We start from the raw sequence: 16,642 nt of genomic DNA, 5'->3' as shown, positions 1-16,642 counted from the left end.
TGATTCCCTTGCAAGTGTCGAAAATTTGCGGCATAAACGGCTGTATCTTTTGATTGCGTTGGCTTAGAAGTTTGATTTTTTCACAGCTTCAAGGGACAGTAGACCTGAGTAATTGATATAAATTTCAGCTTCATACCTCCACGCGTTCCTGAGAAAAAGGGTCTTGACAGACGGACGGACGGACAACAAAGTGATCCTATAAGGGTTCCGTTTTTTCCTTTTGAGGTACGGAACCCTAAAAACTAGCTTTAGAGGCCGCGGCTTCACCCGCGTTAAATTAATTTTGTAACAGATCGTCATAGATTACAGCTTATAATAAGTATGTTATTCTAAAATCAAAAATATTTATTCAATCTAGACCACAAAATCAATCAAATATATTTATTTGCATAAAACAGGGTTACGAGTACAATGGATCTTTTACATTTTCATGTTTAGAAGTGTCAGTGCCTGTTCAGCCATAAGTCATAGCATGCAAATATTGAGAATACCAGTTTTCAATAACATTAAATTACATTACATTTCAATTAATTGTTTCATTCATAATTAATGTCAGCATTCAAAATAAATTATAATAAAACAGAATACAATGATTAAATCCCAGATCGTCGTCACTTTTACTATAGGTACATAAATTCAAAGTCAGTCAATCTGTGTCCTATCAAGCAGTGCACTCATTTGCTATACTTCATAAATTCGTCAAAAGTGTAAAAAGCATTCACCAAAAGCCATTTTCTAATAGATGCTTTGAAATTATTATAAGGCAATTGTTTAATTTCGTCCGGTATCTTATAAAAATTTTAATAGTCATTGTTGGGGCATTTGAAAGAAAGCGAGTTGTTTTTGGAAGGGTTTCCAATAATAACTTATTAGGGAATCGTACATAACACTTCTCTCTGATACATTTTTGGTTTTTCAGTGGCGTAGCTTGGGGGGGGCAGGGGGGGCCATGGCCCCGGGCGGCATATGAAAGGGGGCGGCGGATAAGAAATAAAAACATTGCATGAACAAAACAAGAAAAAAAAAGTTATTCCAAATCGCGTCGTAATATGTTACGTACCGATAAAGCGAAACGAAACGCACAAGTGTGCGCAAGAGAGGACGATAATCGCTTGGTCGGCGCGCGACGAGCTCTACAATATGCTAAAAGTTTATGTGAAGAGCTTGGAATTTCAGTAGAACCCCCAAGACAAATCAAGAGAAAGCATCTTTTTGGCGATGGATCTTTAGACGTTGGGTTATCGTACGAGAATGAACTCAGGCGAACAATGTTCAATTCAATAGACAGAGTAACTGCTGAAATTCGTGATCTAACGCAAAAACGTGCAAAATCTAGCGCAAAAGTATTTCTTTTTAATGCCGGCAGTAATGCTGGGCTCAGAAAAACTTAATCTAGATCAAGCTCCTCGAGACATAAATACAGATGAGTTCCAACATGAGCGCGCACGTCTACGAGCGTTCGTAGCTGCAACAAATCCAGACTGTAAAAAAGAGCTTATGAAGTCCGGCTCTCTGGGATTATTAAAATATATTATTGACTCCAAACTTGAAGATGACTGGATGATTGATCCAACGATCATAGCAAATGTTGTGATAGGGATAGAGACATGCGATTTTTAGTACAAAGATAATACGATAGAAAATAATACAAAGTAATAAAAACCACCTGTTATAGGGGCATTTTTTGGAGAAAGGACATTGTCAGAAACCGCCTTAGATTCCTGGGCACAGCAGTAAAGTATCAAAATTAATCTCTTACTTTTTGAATACTTAAATATTAATTAGATTGTAACGGACACTTGAGGATTAAAAAATGAAATATNTTACATGGATCTCACAACTTTTTACCGTAGAACAACTGAGTTGCGAGACTTGGTTTTTTTGACAAGTATTGTTTTTGATGGGATACAGTGTGTCCGGGCATGTAGTGATCAAACTTTAAGGGCGTAAAGCTGAGCTATTTAAGAAAATCAAACTTCCTGTGGGTTTCAAGCAATTGCTTCTCTTTAATGTATTTTCCTTCTGAAGCAGTGCGTGGTAGTTTATTTTGACTTTCAACAAATAAGGTGAATAGGGTACATGAAGTCCATTAAATATAATATTTAAACTTTAAAATATTTATAATTAAAATAAAGGGCGGCGGATTTCCGGACGGCCCCGGGCGGCGAAAAGCCACGCTACGCCACTGTGGTTTTTGTAAACTTATGTTTACAAGTGGAACTTCTGAATTACTTAAATAAATAAGTAAATACTGACCGCCTCGAATCCTTTTCCGCGTTGATAATGTGCGACGACCTCAGATCATAGAATGGGATTTCTTTCTATGATCTGAGGCGACGACCATAATCGTATCGGAACTATCGGAATGTCTCAGAATGTAAAAATATGTACATAGTATAATGCTGTACATCTTGAATTTTTGACGGAGGCCATTGATACTTGGAGGACATTGTCATCATCTGATCCTCCCCAAAACCCTTCAGCCCAACGGTTGTGGGACGAGCCTGTCTGCAGAGTAGTGCGGGATAATTTACTTCAAACGTCTACCAACTCTGCAGACCGCGCTCGTCTCCTAGCCGTGGCTGAATGGGAATCAGGCCTATGGCTGAAATCCCTCCCCTCTCCTGCTCTTAGCACTCTGATTGATAACATTTCTTTCAGAGTGGCCATTAGTCTCCGCTTGGGGGCGCCTTGCTCGGTACCTCATCGCTGCTCTTGTGGGAAGGATGTTGATCAACTTGCTCACCACGGTCTTTCTTGCAACAGAAGTGCTGGCCGAATCCCTCGTCACGCCGGTTTGAACGACGTCATTAGCCGGGCGCTTGTCAGCGCTCGTATTCCGGCCATCCTCGAACCGAGCGGCCTGTCTCGTAGCGATGGGAAGCGTCCGGATGGAATGACGCTTGTTCCCTGGGTGATGGGGAGGCCACGGTAATATTATCATACAGTATTGTAACTTCATATAAACGGACGAAACGCGAGTTTTCCTTCGAAATTCAAATCTCGGTATGCGCTCGACATGCAAAAGTCGGGGGTGTCGCGAATGTGCAATCGGACGATGTTTTGTTTTTACCTATTTATACAGGGTGTCAGCCTTCAGGTTCAGAATGTCCAATTCCCAAAATGTCCAACGGTTTCAAAACGTCCAATTCCCAAAATGTCCAATTCTCAAAATGTCCTATTTCCGAAATGTCCAATTCCTGGAATGTCCAGTTCCTGAAACGTCCAATTCCCAAAATGTCCAATCTACTATTATGATGGGTTTGTTAAATAAGTCCTCATAGGCTTTCCTAAAAATATTTAATAAATAACCATACTTAAATTTAAATAATAATTTATTTATTTACTAATCATTATTTCCTTTTTAGGTCAATAGAAAAAAATATAAATAACTATACATACTTGTACGAGTATAAAGTGCAGTAGCTTCAAATTTTTTCTACGTACTATTGCAAATAATACAAATTGTCTATGTTTATATGCCGATTTTGCAAAAACTAAACGCTTTCGTACAGAAATATATTAATTACTAATTTTTAAGAAAGGCTATGAGGACTTATTTAATAAACCCATCATAATAGTACATTGGACATTTTGGGAATTGGACGTTTCGGGAACTGGACATTTCAGGAATTGGACATTTCGGGAATTGGACATTTCGGGAAATGGACATTTTGGGAATTGGACATTCTGAGAATTGGACATTTTGAAACCGTTGGACATTTTGGGAATTGGACATTTTGAAACCGTTGGACATTTTGGGAATTGGACATTCTGAACCTGAAGGGTAAATGGGTTTATAAGCCAACACTAGACCATGTTAACATACCTATATGGTGAAGTCAGTGATATCATAATTTTATTTTTATAATTTTCATACAAAATAAAATTTATAAAATCAGATTTGTATGAAAATTAAAATTATTAAAATAATGATATCAATTTTCTGACTTCATCATACCATTTATATACCAAGGGCTAGTGTCGGCTTATAAACCCATTTACCTAAACACCCTGTATAATAATCGATAATACGCCTAAGTCGAGACGCATAAATTTTAAGGTCGTAATAAAGATTTGTTACTAAATCTTATCACAAATTTATATTCTTTTCATTAAATCTACTAATCACTAAACAACATGCATTTTTATCCTATTTCATTCACAAAGTATTTTGTTAGTCAAAATAAAATGAAAATTACAATCACAAAATACATTCACAATACTAGATAATAATTCAAAGTAGGCAGATGTAATGAAAATAGGGCCTGCAAGTGGGCAGCCCTATCGCATCTTGTCATACGGTGACGTTCCGCGCGGCTGTTGATATTTATTTCAAAAATATGGCAGAGTTGGAATACTGTATAGATATTATTACCGTGGGGAGGCCTTTAGTGTGGGACGCCACTTGCGTTGACACTTTAGCGCCCTCCCATCTTCCTTCTACCGGCGTCAAGGTGGGTTCGGCTGCTGCTTCTGCAGAGGACCTCAAGCGGCGCAAATATGAAAATCTCAATGAGACTTACATATTTGAGCCGTTTGGAGTTGAAACTCTGGGCCCGTGGGGACCAAGTGCCCACAAATTGTTTCGTAAGATGTCTAAACGTTTAGTTGAGACATCTTACGATCCAAAGGCTGGCCTATACTATACCTTGGCCAAAGAATTAGCCTGGCCATCCAGCGTGGCAATGTGGCCAGCCTTCTGGGCACCTTCCCCCAAGACAGAGAATTAAAGGATTTTTTTTTATTTATAAGCCATGTATTTTATTTAATTTTTTAAATTAGGTTTAGTTTAGGTTAATTAAGTAGTTATCTTTAAACATTATTATTGTATTATTTTATTTTGAGAATACGGTAATAAATGCAACAAAAAAAATATACTTAATATTATAAATTGCATGAATCCGATGGAAAAAAAAGAACTAGATTCGTTTACTTAACTTTAACCCCTTGTTTTAATTTTTGGACTCTCTGAAAATAGTTAATTTTAAACTTTCGCGTTGCATGAAATTAATTTAAACAGGTTTTAACGCGATACACTCTCTGAAAATAGTATGCAAAATTATGGCTGAAATAATATAATGATGATGGCGATGAGGATGCAAAAGAAGTAGAACACACAGATAATGACAAAAAATGAGTTTATTTTTTGTAAATCTTATTATTATGACTACAAATTACGTAAATATATTTACAATACAAAGTCACCACCACAGTACATAGTACAAACGCTTCTAGTAGATAATTTATTTATTTATACAGAAATTATCATATTTTATATCCGTTCCTTTGTACCACACAAGTTGTATGACATGTACCTACCTATATTACATAATTGAAAAATAACAATATACAATATCACAACTGAATAATAAAGTACACCTAGATATTATGAACAATGGTACAAACAAAAACAATACAGAAATATTATTTTTCTTGAAAAAAATCCGTTGTTTTTCAGGAAAAATTACGTAAAACACGCTATTTTTATTTAGTGTTTCAACTTATCAATAAGTTCATCATCATCATCATTTTAGCCACAGGACGTCCACTGTTGAACATGGCCACCATATTATGATTTTTCCACATCGCCCGGTTTAGGGACCTGCATCCAGCGCTTTCATGCTGCCATTATGAAGTCGTCGGTCCACTTTGTAGGTATACCTACTTACCCTACTCTTATTATACCTGATTACGTCTAAATATCATGGCAATTTACAAAGAATATTATTATGACTTAGTGTCTAAACATATCAATAAGTTCATCATCATCACAGGACGTCCACTGCTGAACATAGGCCTCCCCCAATGATTTCCACCTCGATTGGCAGCGGCCTGCATCCAGCGCTTTCATACTACCTATATGAAGTCGCCGGGTACACCTTGTAGGTGTACCCTACCATATTATAAGTAATTACGTCTAAATATCATGGCAATTTACAACTTAGATCTATTCACGAACAAAATCCTTCTTCTACCATTTTCTCTCACCAGTCTTACCATGGCCAAGTCAAAATGGACCAAATCTACGTTTCTACACACATTTAATAACCCTATAAGGTCTTTAGGGAATGTGTTTAGGACTCTTCTGTCAAACCCATTGACTAGACACTCTTGGAAGTCTATGGTGGCTGCGCTCGGTGGTTTTTCTGAAGAAAAGCATTGAGGGCTTCTGCTAGGTCTGAAAATGGGAAGGGATTAATTAATGACTTTTAGTTTTTATTTGGTTTTTATGAAAATACATGTTTTTATAACAAAAGTATGTTTAAACGTTTTGTAAGTATGTGGTGCAACTGCACCACCTAACTTTGACCGTAACTATAACGATAACCGGTGCTTTTTGTATGGAGTTTGACAGATGTTTGACATTTATTAAAGTTAAAGTAAGATGGTGCAACACAGCCTTAGATTTACCTTATAAAATTCAATTACCTTTGTCTGTACTTCCAACTCCTTTTAGTTATCCAGGCGTCAAAATCCGTGTACAATTCTTCTAGACCGCCAGAATAGCCAGGATCTGGAAATATAAAGAAAAAGTAAAGTAACTGATATATTAATCCCATCAAAAACAATACTTGTCAAAAAAACCAAGTCTCGCAACTCAGTTGTTCTACGGTAAAAAGTTGTGAGATCCATGTAATACCAAGTCCAGGCCAGGAAATCTTTAACGTTTTACATAAATTATTGACTTGGCCATCGCACTAAATAATTTAATTTACACGTGTTTTCATGCACAACTATCGGCCAACTAAAAATCAACGGTGTGCGCCTACTCTTAGTCGTATCTTACGACTTCCAAGGGATTTTGTGAAAAATATTATTGGCAGGTAGTTGCTAATTGCTCATAAGATAGGCCCCCTTAATTTAATTTATTGTCCGTGGTGCATAATCTTTTCTTAAAGGTTTTAAACTTTTGTTTGTCACCTGTCATCCGCTTTGCAATGGAGGGAAGTCGAACCTTAATTTCAAACTCCTCCTATGTTCTTCTGATTAATTTCGTTGCGGGTCCAATGACAGTTTAACTTTCCCCCGGGACAAACTTGACCTTCATTGGTTGGGTTTTTGTGGCGGTCAAGCTGTAGATCCTGGCTAAACAGGAGTTGCAGTGGTGGGAACGAGAGGTGGGAATAGTCCCGACTTCCAAGGGAAAAGTGGGGTCTATTACATAAGGGTTGGAGAGACCTACCTAGCCTTGAGCCTAGAGTTGCGTAGAACTCTCTTTTTGGTCTATCTATTCCGCTTTGATCACCTGGATTTGATCACCCAGGTGATCAAAGTGGACTCTAAGAGACACTTTGGTGTCCTTTGATCACCCGTGGATAAGATTAAGATCATCCATGGGAGAGCAGAATTTATTTATTTATTTTATTGGGCTATCAACATGAGATACAGCATTAAACTCAATAAAAAAGGTCTCTAGCTAACTGCAAATGACACCAAAGTGTCGCTTAGATCCACTTTGATCACCTGGTTGATCAAAAATAGCAAATTCATTCAAATACGAGAATAAACGCTCACGCAAGCCAAAACAAAAAAAAAACCAGCATCCTTCTCTACACACAATTCATTGTTTTTTAATCAAACAATAGAAAATTCCTTTACTATTTATGAAAATAAAAACTACAAGTTATTTTGAAAATAAACAGACATAATCTAAAAAAAAAACTACACATTTTTTTTTCCTTTTTTTTAGTTGTTGCCCTTTTGACTCGCGGAAACGATTCTATTTTTAAGCTTAGTAAAAAAAAGGGACAATATTATTAAATTTTGATCCTCTAAAAACTAAATGATCTTTTTTGTATGTGCACTTTTAAAAATAAATGATGTTTTTTATTATATTTTATCTTTATATTAATTATTGGGTCTATATTAGTTGATCTACGGATAAATTACGAATGATCTTCATTTAAGGTAACATAATATTTATGTTTAACATACTCTTTTAATATTTGGTAATCAAAAATAATATTTGATCCTCTTTTTTAGTTATTGATCTTTAATTTTGTTAATTTGATGATTTTTATATCAAGTTTACCTTTTAATATTGATCACCTAATAAATACATTTCGATCTATGTATAACTTAACTTTAAAATATATTTGATCTAACAAAAAATATTATTGGTTAATATTTTTAATTAAAAAATATCTTTTAATTTACGCGGTACTTTGTGGTTGAGTGACAATCGTCCGTCATTGATTACTGAGTTGGCCAAGGGCTTAGCGGCCAATAAGCAAGCAGAATGGCACATTGCCATGTTTGTTTAAATTACAAGCTTTGCTTAGTTTGGGACTAGAGGCGCTATGTAAAATAATTTCTTACTTCTGACATCCCTGAACCCGACATCATAATTTTTACCTCTTTATTTTTTTCAAATCGCAAGGTTGATTTTCTCTTAGTATACCGATCTCGACCGTGATCAGTGACCATAAAGTCATCTGTCAACGGGTCGATTAGACACGCACGATAAAAGCACTAAACGATATTTGTTTACTTTTAGTGCGACATCGGGTCGTAAGGACCTGATAAGTTTTTTTTTTCAAATATTTACTGTGTTTGACGAAACAATTGCAAAACAATATTTATTTTTCGTACTACTGAAAAAACCGCATATATCCATCCCGCACCAACGCATCCAGCACCTAATGTCAATTCGACCCGATAACGCAGTGTGAACGTGTTAAGTATGCTTTTTTAATAAAAAAAAAATCTTTGTACATCAAGTGCCTTTAAATAGTTTCCATCCTTTGACTATAACTTAATAAAAATAAGTACCATAACATAATTATTTTGAAGATTATTTGATATAGACAAAAAATAATTTATACAAATCGAATTATTTAAAAAAGTATCACAATATTGAATATTTAGTGCTCATTTCTTTTATATTTGAGGACCAACAAGTAACGATCAGATATAATTTTTACATCTCAAATTTTTTTTGCGTAGTTCAAAAGAGGTTAAAATATCGATCGATTTCATTTATTTTATGTCTCACTCAAAGAAAGAGGATCAATCATTAAAATAGATGACCATTTAGATTTTTTTATTTGCCGTTTTTGCTAATTTAAAAAGATCATTTAAATACATGCCTAAAAAAATACCTACATGTTTTAATTTTTCTATAACATTATTCGTAGTTGTTTTACCGAATATGTCTGGTTGTAGATGTTTTTCGTTCATTAAACCCTTCACGGAATATTTAAGGTTTTTAAATTTTATAATTTGTCATCCGCTTTGCCTGAGAAAAATTCGTTTATCATAGATCTAGCTATTATCTGAGTTAGTGTCTGAGGTAAGGGCGAGGCCCGGGAGTGGGTTTTTGTGATGTCAAATTAGATTTCAAAATGTGCTTCAGAGGGCCTAGTGTGAGTTTACATAGTGAGCGCGTCAAAAAATGACATTAAATGTATGACCGATTGTACAGCGCACCTGGCGGGAAACGTTCAAAAACTAAAATTTTCATACATTTTTCCCGCGCGTACAAATTAATGTCAACGGGTCACTGACCGCGTCACCTTGTTCGACAGCTGATTTTGGCGCCATTTTGCTCGCGCGTGCAATGCTGCCTCTTACTACGATTTACGTTACAACATCATTTTAGTTTTAAGTATTTCGATCACGCAACGATGTTTTATGTAGAAGATACCTTTTTAGTGCTGAATTTTAATATGTAGGTTAAATAAGCTGTTCAATTTCCAAATCTAACATTACCTTGGTACAGTTGGTATAGTTAGCATCAAAATAGTTCGGGGCACCCAAAGTAGCCAAAAATGGCAGCCAATAGGGGCGGAGCAGTAAAGAAAAATATTGTAAAAACGGGAAATTTTATTCAAACTGAGTGTTATTACGGGTACGAAGACATGGGCACAGCCTTTCAAATGGTAAAAGAAATATCTTTTTAAATATGGATGCTTTGAAAATTTAAAATTTATACACACATATAATAAACTCACAATATTCACACTTTAATCCCTAGTAAATAGGTACCTACCTAATACTTAAGCATGATAACTTTTACAAAGGTCATGTTTATACCTGTGCATAATCAACAAACATAATTACGTATTAAGTAAGTAGGCACCTATACATTACATAATACTCGTAAAATTTTTAATAGCAGTTTAATATAATCAATATTATTTATACACTAGGCATATTGCAAGTTGCAACCTACGCGGTGCATGGGAAAATGTCAAAAGATCAATGTTCAAAGTCATAGGAAGTGTTATTTTGCAGCGAAAATGTAAAATTATGTGTTGTATTGTTGTTTAAATCAACAGTCTGCGAAAAATAAGTAGTTCGTGACACTCAGGTGACTAAAAAGTCGACTTGACCACCTTATTCAGATTGTAACAAAGACGTGTTGCGAACTTTTTGGGTACTTTGGGTGTCAAGAACTATTTTCAACCGACTTCAAAAAAAGGAGGAGGTTCTCTATTCGACCCGTATGTTTTTTTTTTCTATGTTTGTTACGCGATAACTCCGCCCATTATGAACCGAATTGAACAAATCTTTTTTCTGCGTAGAGGTAATACCTCAAGGGTGGTACCATTTAAATTTAATAATAGAAAAACCAACCCCCAAGGGTGGAAAATTGGGGATGAACTTTTTTATACGCAATATCTCCGCCGATTATAAATCAATTTGAACGATTATTTTTTTGTTGAATAGGTATTATCAAAAGGGTGGTTTCATGCGAATTTGAAGAAAATATTTCACCCCCAAGGGTGGAAAATTGGGGATGAACTTTTTTATACGCAATATTTTCAATTTTTAGTTTTTTTTGTGTTCACGCATTTGAAGTCGGTTTTATTTTTTTTAAAAGTTTATTATTCGCAGACTGTTTATTTATTTTAAACAACAATACAACACATCATTTTACATTTTCGCTACAAAATAACACTTCCTATGACTTTGAACATGTAGCTCACTGTAGTACACCTACATTTAACTAGACATTGCGATTCCTATCTCAGGTAAAGTAGTTACAAACCTTTGTATCGACTTTTGTACCTACACTGTACTTAATTGCTTATGATGAAAGAGACGGTAATTATTAACTAAGCGATTTACAACGATTCCATCGTCATCATCATTATCGTCATTTAATCTCCACTGCAGGAACACCACGCTAATTTACCAGAGGCAAATGGAGGACCAAAGTGACTGACATAGCCCGCAGAATCGCTAAAATCAAGTGGCAGTGGGCGGGGCACATTGCTCGTAGAGCTGATGGCTGTTGGGGCAGGAAAGTTCTCGAGTGGCGACCAGGGGCTGGAAGACGTAGCGTGGACAGGCCTCCTACTAGGTGGACCGACGATCTGGTGAAGGTCGCGGGAGGTGCCTGGATGCGGGCGGCGCAGGACCGGTCTTTGTGGAAAACCTTAGGAGAGGCCTAGAGGCCTTTGTCCAGCAGGGGACGTCTTAAGGCTGAAACCAAGGAACGAACGAACGAAATGGAGAATTTGACCTACACTGGCCAAGCCTGATGCTCGCTTAAAGATGAACTGAACTCAACCCACCCGTGACATTGACAGGGGGGCGCCACCGTCAATACCGGATAGCTGGTTCCCATTTTTGCCACGTTGGAATACACTGAAATGTCATTTGCAGGAGGGCGCTGCCATCAATGCCGGTTACTATTTCCGATCTTTGCCATTTGACGTTTCAAAGTCGTTCAACTTTAAATATTTGCACAATACAACTCAAGTGGACGTCACTCACAAAAGTCAACGCAAAAAACGTTTACGTCAATTCTGTCAATAATCCGGCATCATAATTGACGTTTTTTGTTAACCTTTACTCGATAATCGATGATATAATAAGTATATACCTACTTAGGTATTTGTTTACGTTTATACCTTTAGATGATGACGTACACACAAGACAAACAATTACTTAGCTGTTCATAATTATGTAACTTGCTAATTGATTTACAAGAATGTTGTAATGTAAAAGTAATAAGTAATTTCATCAATGACAAACAATTATTAATCACTATCACTATCATACTTAGTTATTAAATAAAGTCGCTTTCCGCTGTCTGTCCCTATGTATGTATAATTTTAATAAATTTAAAGTTAAGCCTAAGTCTTTGTTATTGAAGAAATGTTAATATTGTATTGAGGATTATTTCAATGATAGAAAGTAATAAGTTGTAACTATAATTTTGTTAAATGCTTCCTTAAAGTTGTATGCTGTGTTGTCTAATTTGTTATTTTATATTCTTTGGACAAATCTTTGGACAATTTCACACAGCGCCAGCTAGCCCCAAAGTAAGCAACTTAATGCTTGTGTTATGGGTGCTAGCTTAACGGATATACTACTTATATACTTTTTTTTTAAATAAAAACATATTATACACAGTAACACCCAGACCCGTCACAGAAATTAAAATTCATCATTTCAATTTCTGCCCGGCCGGGAATCGAACCCGGGACCTCTCGGCATAGTAGTCCGCTCTGAACCACTACACCAAACGGTCGACAATATATTGGTTGATGTTTTTTAATTCTTCATGTGTTTTGTAATTTCCAATACGATTATGTTATTGTTTATGGAACTACTAGCTTTCCGCCCGCGGCTTCGCCCGCGTGGAATTTTGTCTGTCACAGAAAAACTTTATCGCGCGCGTCCCTGTTTCAAAAACCGGGATAAAAACTATCCTATTTTCTTTCCCGGGACTCAAACTATCTCTATGCCAAATTTCATCAAAATCGGTTGCGAGGTTTAAGCGGGAAAGCGTAACAGACAGACAGACAGACAGACAGACAGACAGAGTTACTTTCGCATTTATAATATTAGTTGGGAAGTTGGGATTGGGATGACTAGGTCTTTAGAACTACGCAACGGATTTTGATGCGTTTTTTTTAATAGATAGAGTGACTCAAGAGGAGGGTTTATAGGTAGGTATAAAACATGCATTATGGAAGACAAAAGCCGGGAAATTCCATTGCAACTGTGCGAAGCCGAGGCTGGCCACTAGTAGTATTAGATTAGACCGATTTAGATGAAGGTAGGTAAAAGGAAAGCGCTGGATGCAGGCCGCTACCAACCGTGCGATGTGGAAGTCATTGGGGGAGGCCTATGTTCAGCAGTGGACGTCCTGTGGCTGAAATGATGATGATGATGATGATGATGAAAAGGGGGGAGATAGATTGAGACCCAGGGAAAACATAATTTCACATTTTTATGTAAAAATGTTAACTCGTACTGTCAAAAAGTTATCAAATCCCATGTAGAGTCAAGCTTCTTACTCTACAAGCCTTAACTAAAGTTCTTACGCCCGTATTCACAAACGATACTTACATAAGTGAAGCAGCAAATCGAACGCACAGCGTCGAATAGAGTTCTGCGATTGGTTCGTGTGTCACCCTGTGCGTCCACGCGCACTGTGAGACCTCATAGTAATATCCTCCTCATAGTGTTTGTGAATACGAGCGTTAATCTATTACGCCCAACCCAAGTAAGGGTTTGTTCCCACAGAGAAATCCTGTTTTTTGCAGGATGAGTTCAGGGATCCGGCATTTAGTACTGGATTGCCGTGTGAACGAGCCCAATCTGTACAACAAGACATAAACTACACCGTACTAAAAACATAGCGAAGCGAGTTTTTTTGTTAAGGAAAAATCTCATCTATTCGATATGTTTGCCAACTCTTCACTTTTTGCCAGTGTTTTATTTCAGTTTTGTGGACTTTGGAGCTACCTTGATACATTGCCGGCTTGAATTTCATCATCATCATCATTCCAGCCACAGGACGTCCACTGCTGAACATAGGCCTCCCCCAATGACTTCCACATCTCCCGGTTGGTAGCAGCCTGCATCCAGCGCTTTTCTGCTTTTAGGTCTGGATTTACTAAATAATTTTTGGAGCCACGTACTTAACAGCATCTGTCTAGTGACACTCCCAGACAGAAGGCCCGGGTTCGATTCCTAGTGGGGGCAAAATTTTGAACCCAGTTTGGTTGGTGGTAGAGATTTTTCTAAGTCCGCCTGGCTAGCTACTACCATCTTACCTAACGCCCGTATTCACAAACGATGCTTGCTTAAGTTAAGCAGCAAATCGTACGCACAGCGTGATTGAATCGTGTGTCACCCCAGCACTGTGAGACCTCATAGTGATGTTTATGACCACGGGCGTAAGTCGCCATAACAACAATGTTAACAGCATTGTTGTGTTCCGGCAGTTGGAGGTAAGATAGCCAGTTCCTCCGTGGTTGAGGATGCCGAGTGAAGCTTGCTTCCACCTTCGGCCTGATCATCACTTTCCATCAGGTGAGATGCAAGCCAAGAGGTTCTACCACCTTGTGGTAAAAAAAACCTAAAACCCGTAAGTAGAGTCTCACTCCACGGTTAAAAAACGGGACTATTCCCACCATTGCAACTCCTGTGTAGCCAGGATCTACAGCTTGAGCGCCAATAAAAACCCCAGTGAAGGTCAAGTTGGTCCCGGGGGAAAGTTAAACCGTCATTGGACCCGCAACGAAATTTATCGATAGGACATCGTTACAATATAATAGTTACTCTTTATCCAATGCTAGTAACTGATTATTATGTAGTAAGTAAGTATACGTATATCAACATTGCATGTGTATATTGCCCGGTTTTGATAAAGGGGTCATAGTCCACAATGATGTTTATATTATTGTTTTGATATTTTATTTTAGTTTTATTTATACTTTCATTAAGTAATTAAACGTATAATCTTTATTTTTAATATTGAATCCATGTTTACCCTGGATATGCCATAACTTGAAAACGTCTTAACTTTTTAGAAGATTGAAGATGAAGTTGCTGATTGCGAATTTAATATTTTTACGCGCGTAAGTTACTTACTTATATTATTTTGTTCAAATTATTTTTAGTACTCGTTTTTTTACATTTTTACTTTAGTTTAATATGCCCTTTGTTTATTTAGAAAAGAGTAGATACCTACTCTTCCATACTAAAACATACTTAGTACCTAAGTACCTATTGTTTTTAAAATTATACAAATATTATGTTTTCAACAATACCTGTACCTACAATCTACAGTACATAATAAATTATCTAAGTCGTAGTACATAATAATGTTTATTTATGTAAGAAATGCGTAGTAACTGTTCGTAATCTTGTGTCGTAATTCTTGTAATAATAGTAGTTTGTTTTTGTAAATTGTTTTTGTAAACTACTTGTAGGCATAACAAAAACAAAAACTATTTTTTTTAATTCATGATCTTTTTGTTAACTATCACTGCCTCATTTTTTTTAAATTCTTCTCTTTTTGACTAACGCACATATTTTAATCTCAAATTAAATCAATTTTTCCTTTTTTTTTCTTCTACTTTTTTTACTGACGCACATAAAAACAAAACAAAAACAAATAAGTACTCACTTGAAATCGCTTCGGTCCCCATGTCAAAAACAAAACACAATAAAATCACAAGTTTCTGGCGCGAACTCACCAAAACAAGTGAACGTAAACAACTCGAATGTTGTTCTCTTTGACAACTGCGCGCGCGTCGGTTGTCTGTAGGGAGGCAAGCGCGCGTTGTCGATAATACCTAGTTTATACTAACTATTTCCCGCGGCTTCGCCGGCGTGAAAATTTTATTTTTAGATCTAAATATATGTACCTACAACTCAACATTTTATTTTTAAATCCAAATGACTGACTGATTGACTGACATCGTGATCTATCAACGCACAGCCCAAACCACTGGACGGATCGGGCTGAAATTTGGCATGCAGGTAGATGTTATGACGTAGGCATCCGATAAGAAAGGATTTAACGAAACTCCACCCCTAAGGGGGTAAAACGGGATCCACGCGTACGAACTCAACATCAACATATTGAGTATTGAGTATTGAAGTCGCGGGCGGCCGCTAGTCACCAATAAGGTTACACCATTACTAATAATAATAATAGAACTCTTTATTGCATACCACAAACCACAACATAACCAAGAAAAATTAAAAGAAACACACGGACAAGTACAATTTTAATGGATTCGGATCGTGCGAAATTGCTCTTGACAGTTATTGTTATAACTTGGCCTATTACCTCAATAGCAATGAAGCTTTTTTTTTATGCATAACAAGGCAGGTATTTGACCACAATCGCACCTGATGTTAAGTGGGATGCAGTCTAGGATGGTACATATCTGCCCTGTAAGTGCTTATTCACTCTCGCCTTGAAGAGGCCCGGATTATAGTTTTCGGGAAAGACAGCAGCAGGCAACGAATTCCAGTCCCTAGCTGTTCGCATTATAAAATTTTATCGAGTATTTAACAATGTGTAAACAATAATACTGTCAAGTTTTATCAAAATCCGCTCAGTCGTTTTCGCGTGAAAGAGTACCGAGCATCCATATCTATCCATCCTCACAAACTTTCTTATTTTTATTAGTAGTAAAATTCTTATCGTGCGTCACTTAACTAGCGATACACGTGTTCACTTTTATCGTTAATTACGATATTGCGTGATAAAGTTGAGTTGCTAATTGCAGTTTTACAGTTTATTAATTTAATAGAGTTAAGACACCACCAGTAAATTTATTGACATACCCCCTTACTAATAAAACTTACACGCTCATTGAACAGTGTTTTAAAGTGACGTTTAGTATGGAAATGTCATTTTAAAACAGTGTTCAACAAC

At 36.6% G+C, this 16,642-nt stretch overlaps 2 protein-coding genes across 2 annotated transcripts; one reads left to right on the top strand and one right to left on the bottom strand.

The window, feature by feature from the left end:
• The first annotated feature begins 1,019 nt into the window (after window positions 1–1,019).
• Window positions 1,020–1,632, top strand: LOC114357193 (uncharacterized). Its single transcript, XM_028310700.1, has 2 exons — window positions 1,020–1,103; window positions 1,351–1,632. Exons 1-2 carry the CDS (start codon window positions 1,050–1,052, stop codon window positions 1,618–1,620), a joined length of 324 nt encoding a protein of 107 aa, XP_028166501.1. The 5' UTR covers window positions 1,020–1,049; the 3' UTR covers window positions 1,621–1,632.
• Window positions 1,633–5,691: 4,059 nt separating this feature from the next.
• Window positions 5,692–15,509, bottom strand: LOC114357207 (uncharacterized). Its single transcript, XM_028310720.1, has 3 exons — window positions 15,380–15,509; window positions 6,433–6,517; window positions 5,692–6,181 (listed from the first exon to the last, which is right to left on the bottom strand). Exons 1-3 carry the CDS (start codon window positions 15,399–15,401, stop codon window positions 5,938–5,940), a joined length of 351 nt encoding a protein of 116 aa, XP_028166521.1. The 5' UTR covers window positions 15,402–15,509; the 3' UTR covers window positions 5,692–5,937.
• Between the last annotated feature and the right edge of the window lie 1,133 nt (window positions 15,510–16,642).

This window comes from Ostrinia furnacalis, unplaced genomic scaffold (assembly GCF_004193835.3).
Source record: "Ostrinia furnacalis isolate ACB-3 unplaced genomic scaffold, ASM419383v2 OfSCF3063, whole genome shotgun sequence".
Classification (NCBI taxonomy): Eukaryota; Metazoa; Arthropoda; class Insecta; order Lepidoptera; family Crambidae; genus Ostrinia; species Ostrinia furnacalis.
Note: the sequence above shows the minus strand (reverse complement) of the source record. Positions and strands in the feature narration are given on the sequence as shown.

Excerpts from the sequence above, each read along its gene's own strand:
- LOC114357207 (XM_028310720.1), bottom strand. The coding sequence starts at position 15,401 with ATGGGGACCGAAGCGATTTCAA. Across the intron at positions 6,518-15,379 it reads GGGGACCGAAGCGATTTCAA|ATCCTGGCTATTCTGGCGGT; the intron begins GTGAGTACTTAT and ends TTATATTTCCAG. Across the intron at positions 6,182-6,432 it reads AGTTGGAAGTACAGACAAAG|ACCTAGCAGAAGCCCTCAAT; the intron begins GTAATTGAATTT and ends TCCCATTTTCAG.
- LOC114357193 (XM_028310700.1), top strand. The coding sequence starts at position 1,050 with ATGTTACGTACCGATAAAGCGAAACGAAACGCACAAGTGTGCGCAAGA. Across the intron at positions 1,104-1,350 it reads AAGTGTGCGCAAGAGAGGAC|TTTTTAATGCCGGCAGTAAT; the intron begins GATAATCGCTTG and ends CAAAAGTATTTC.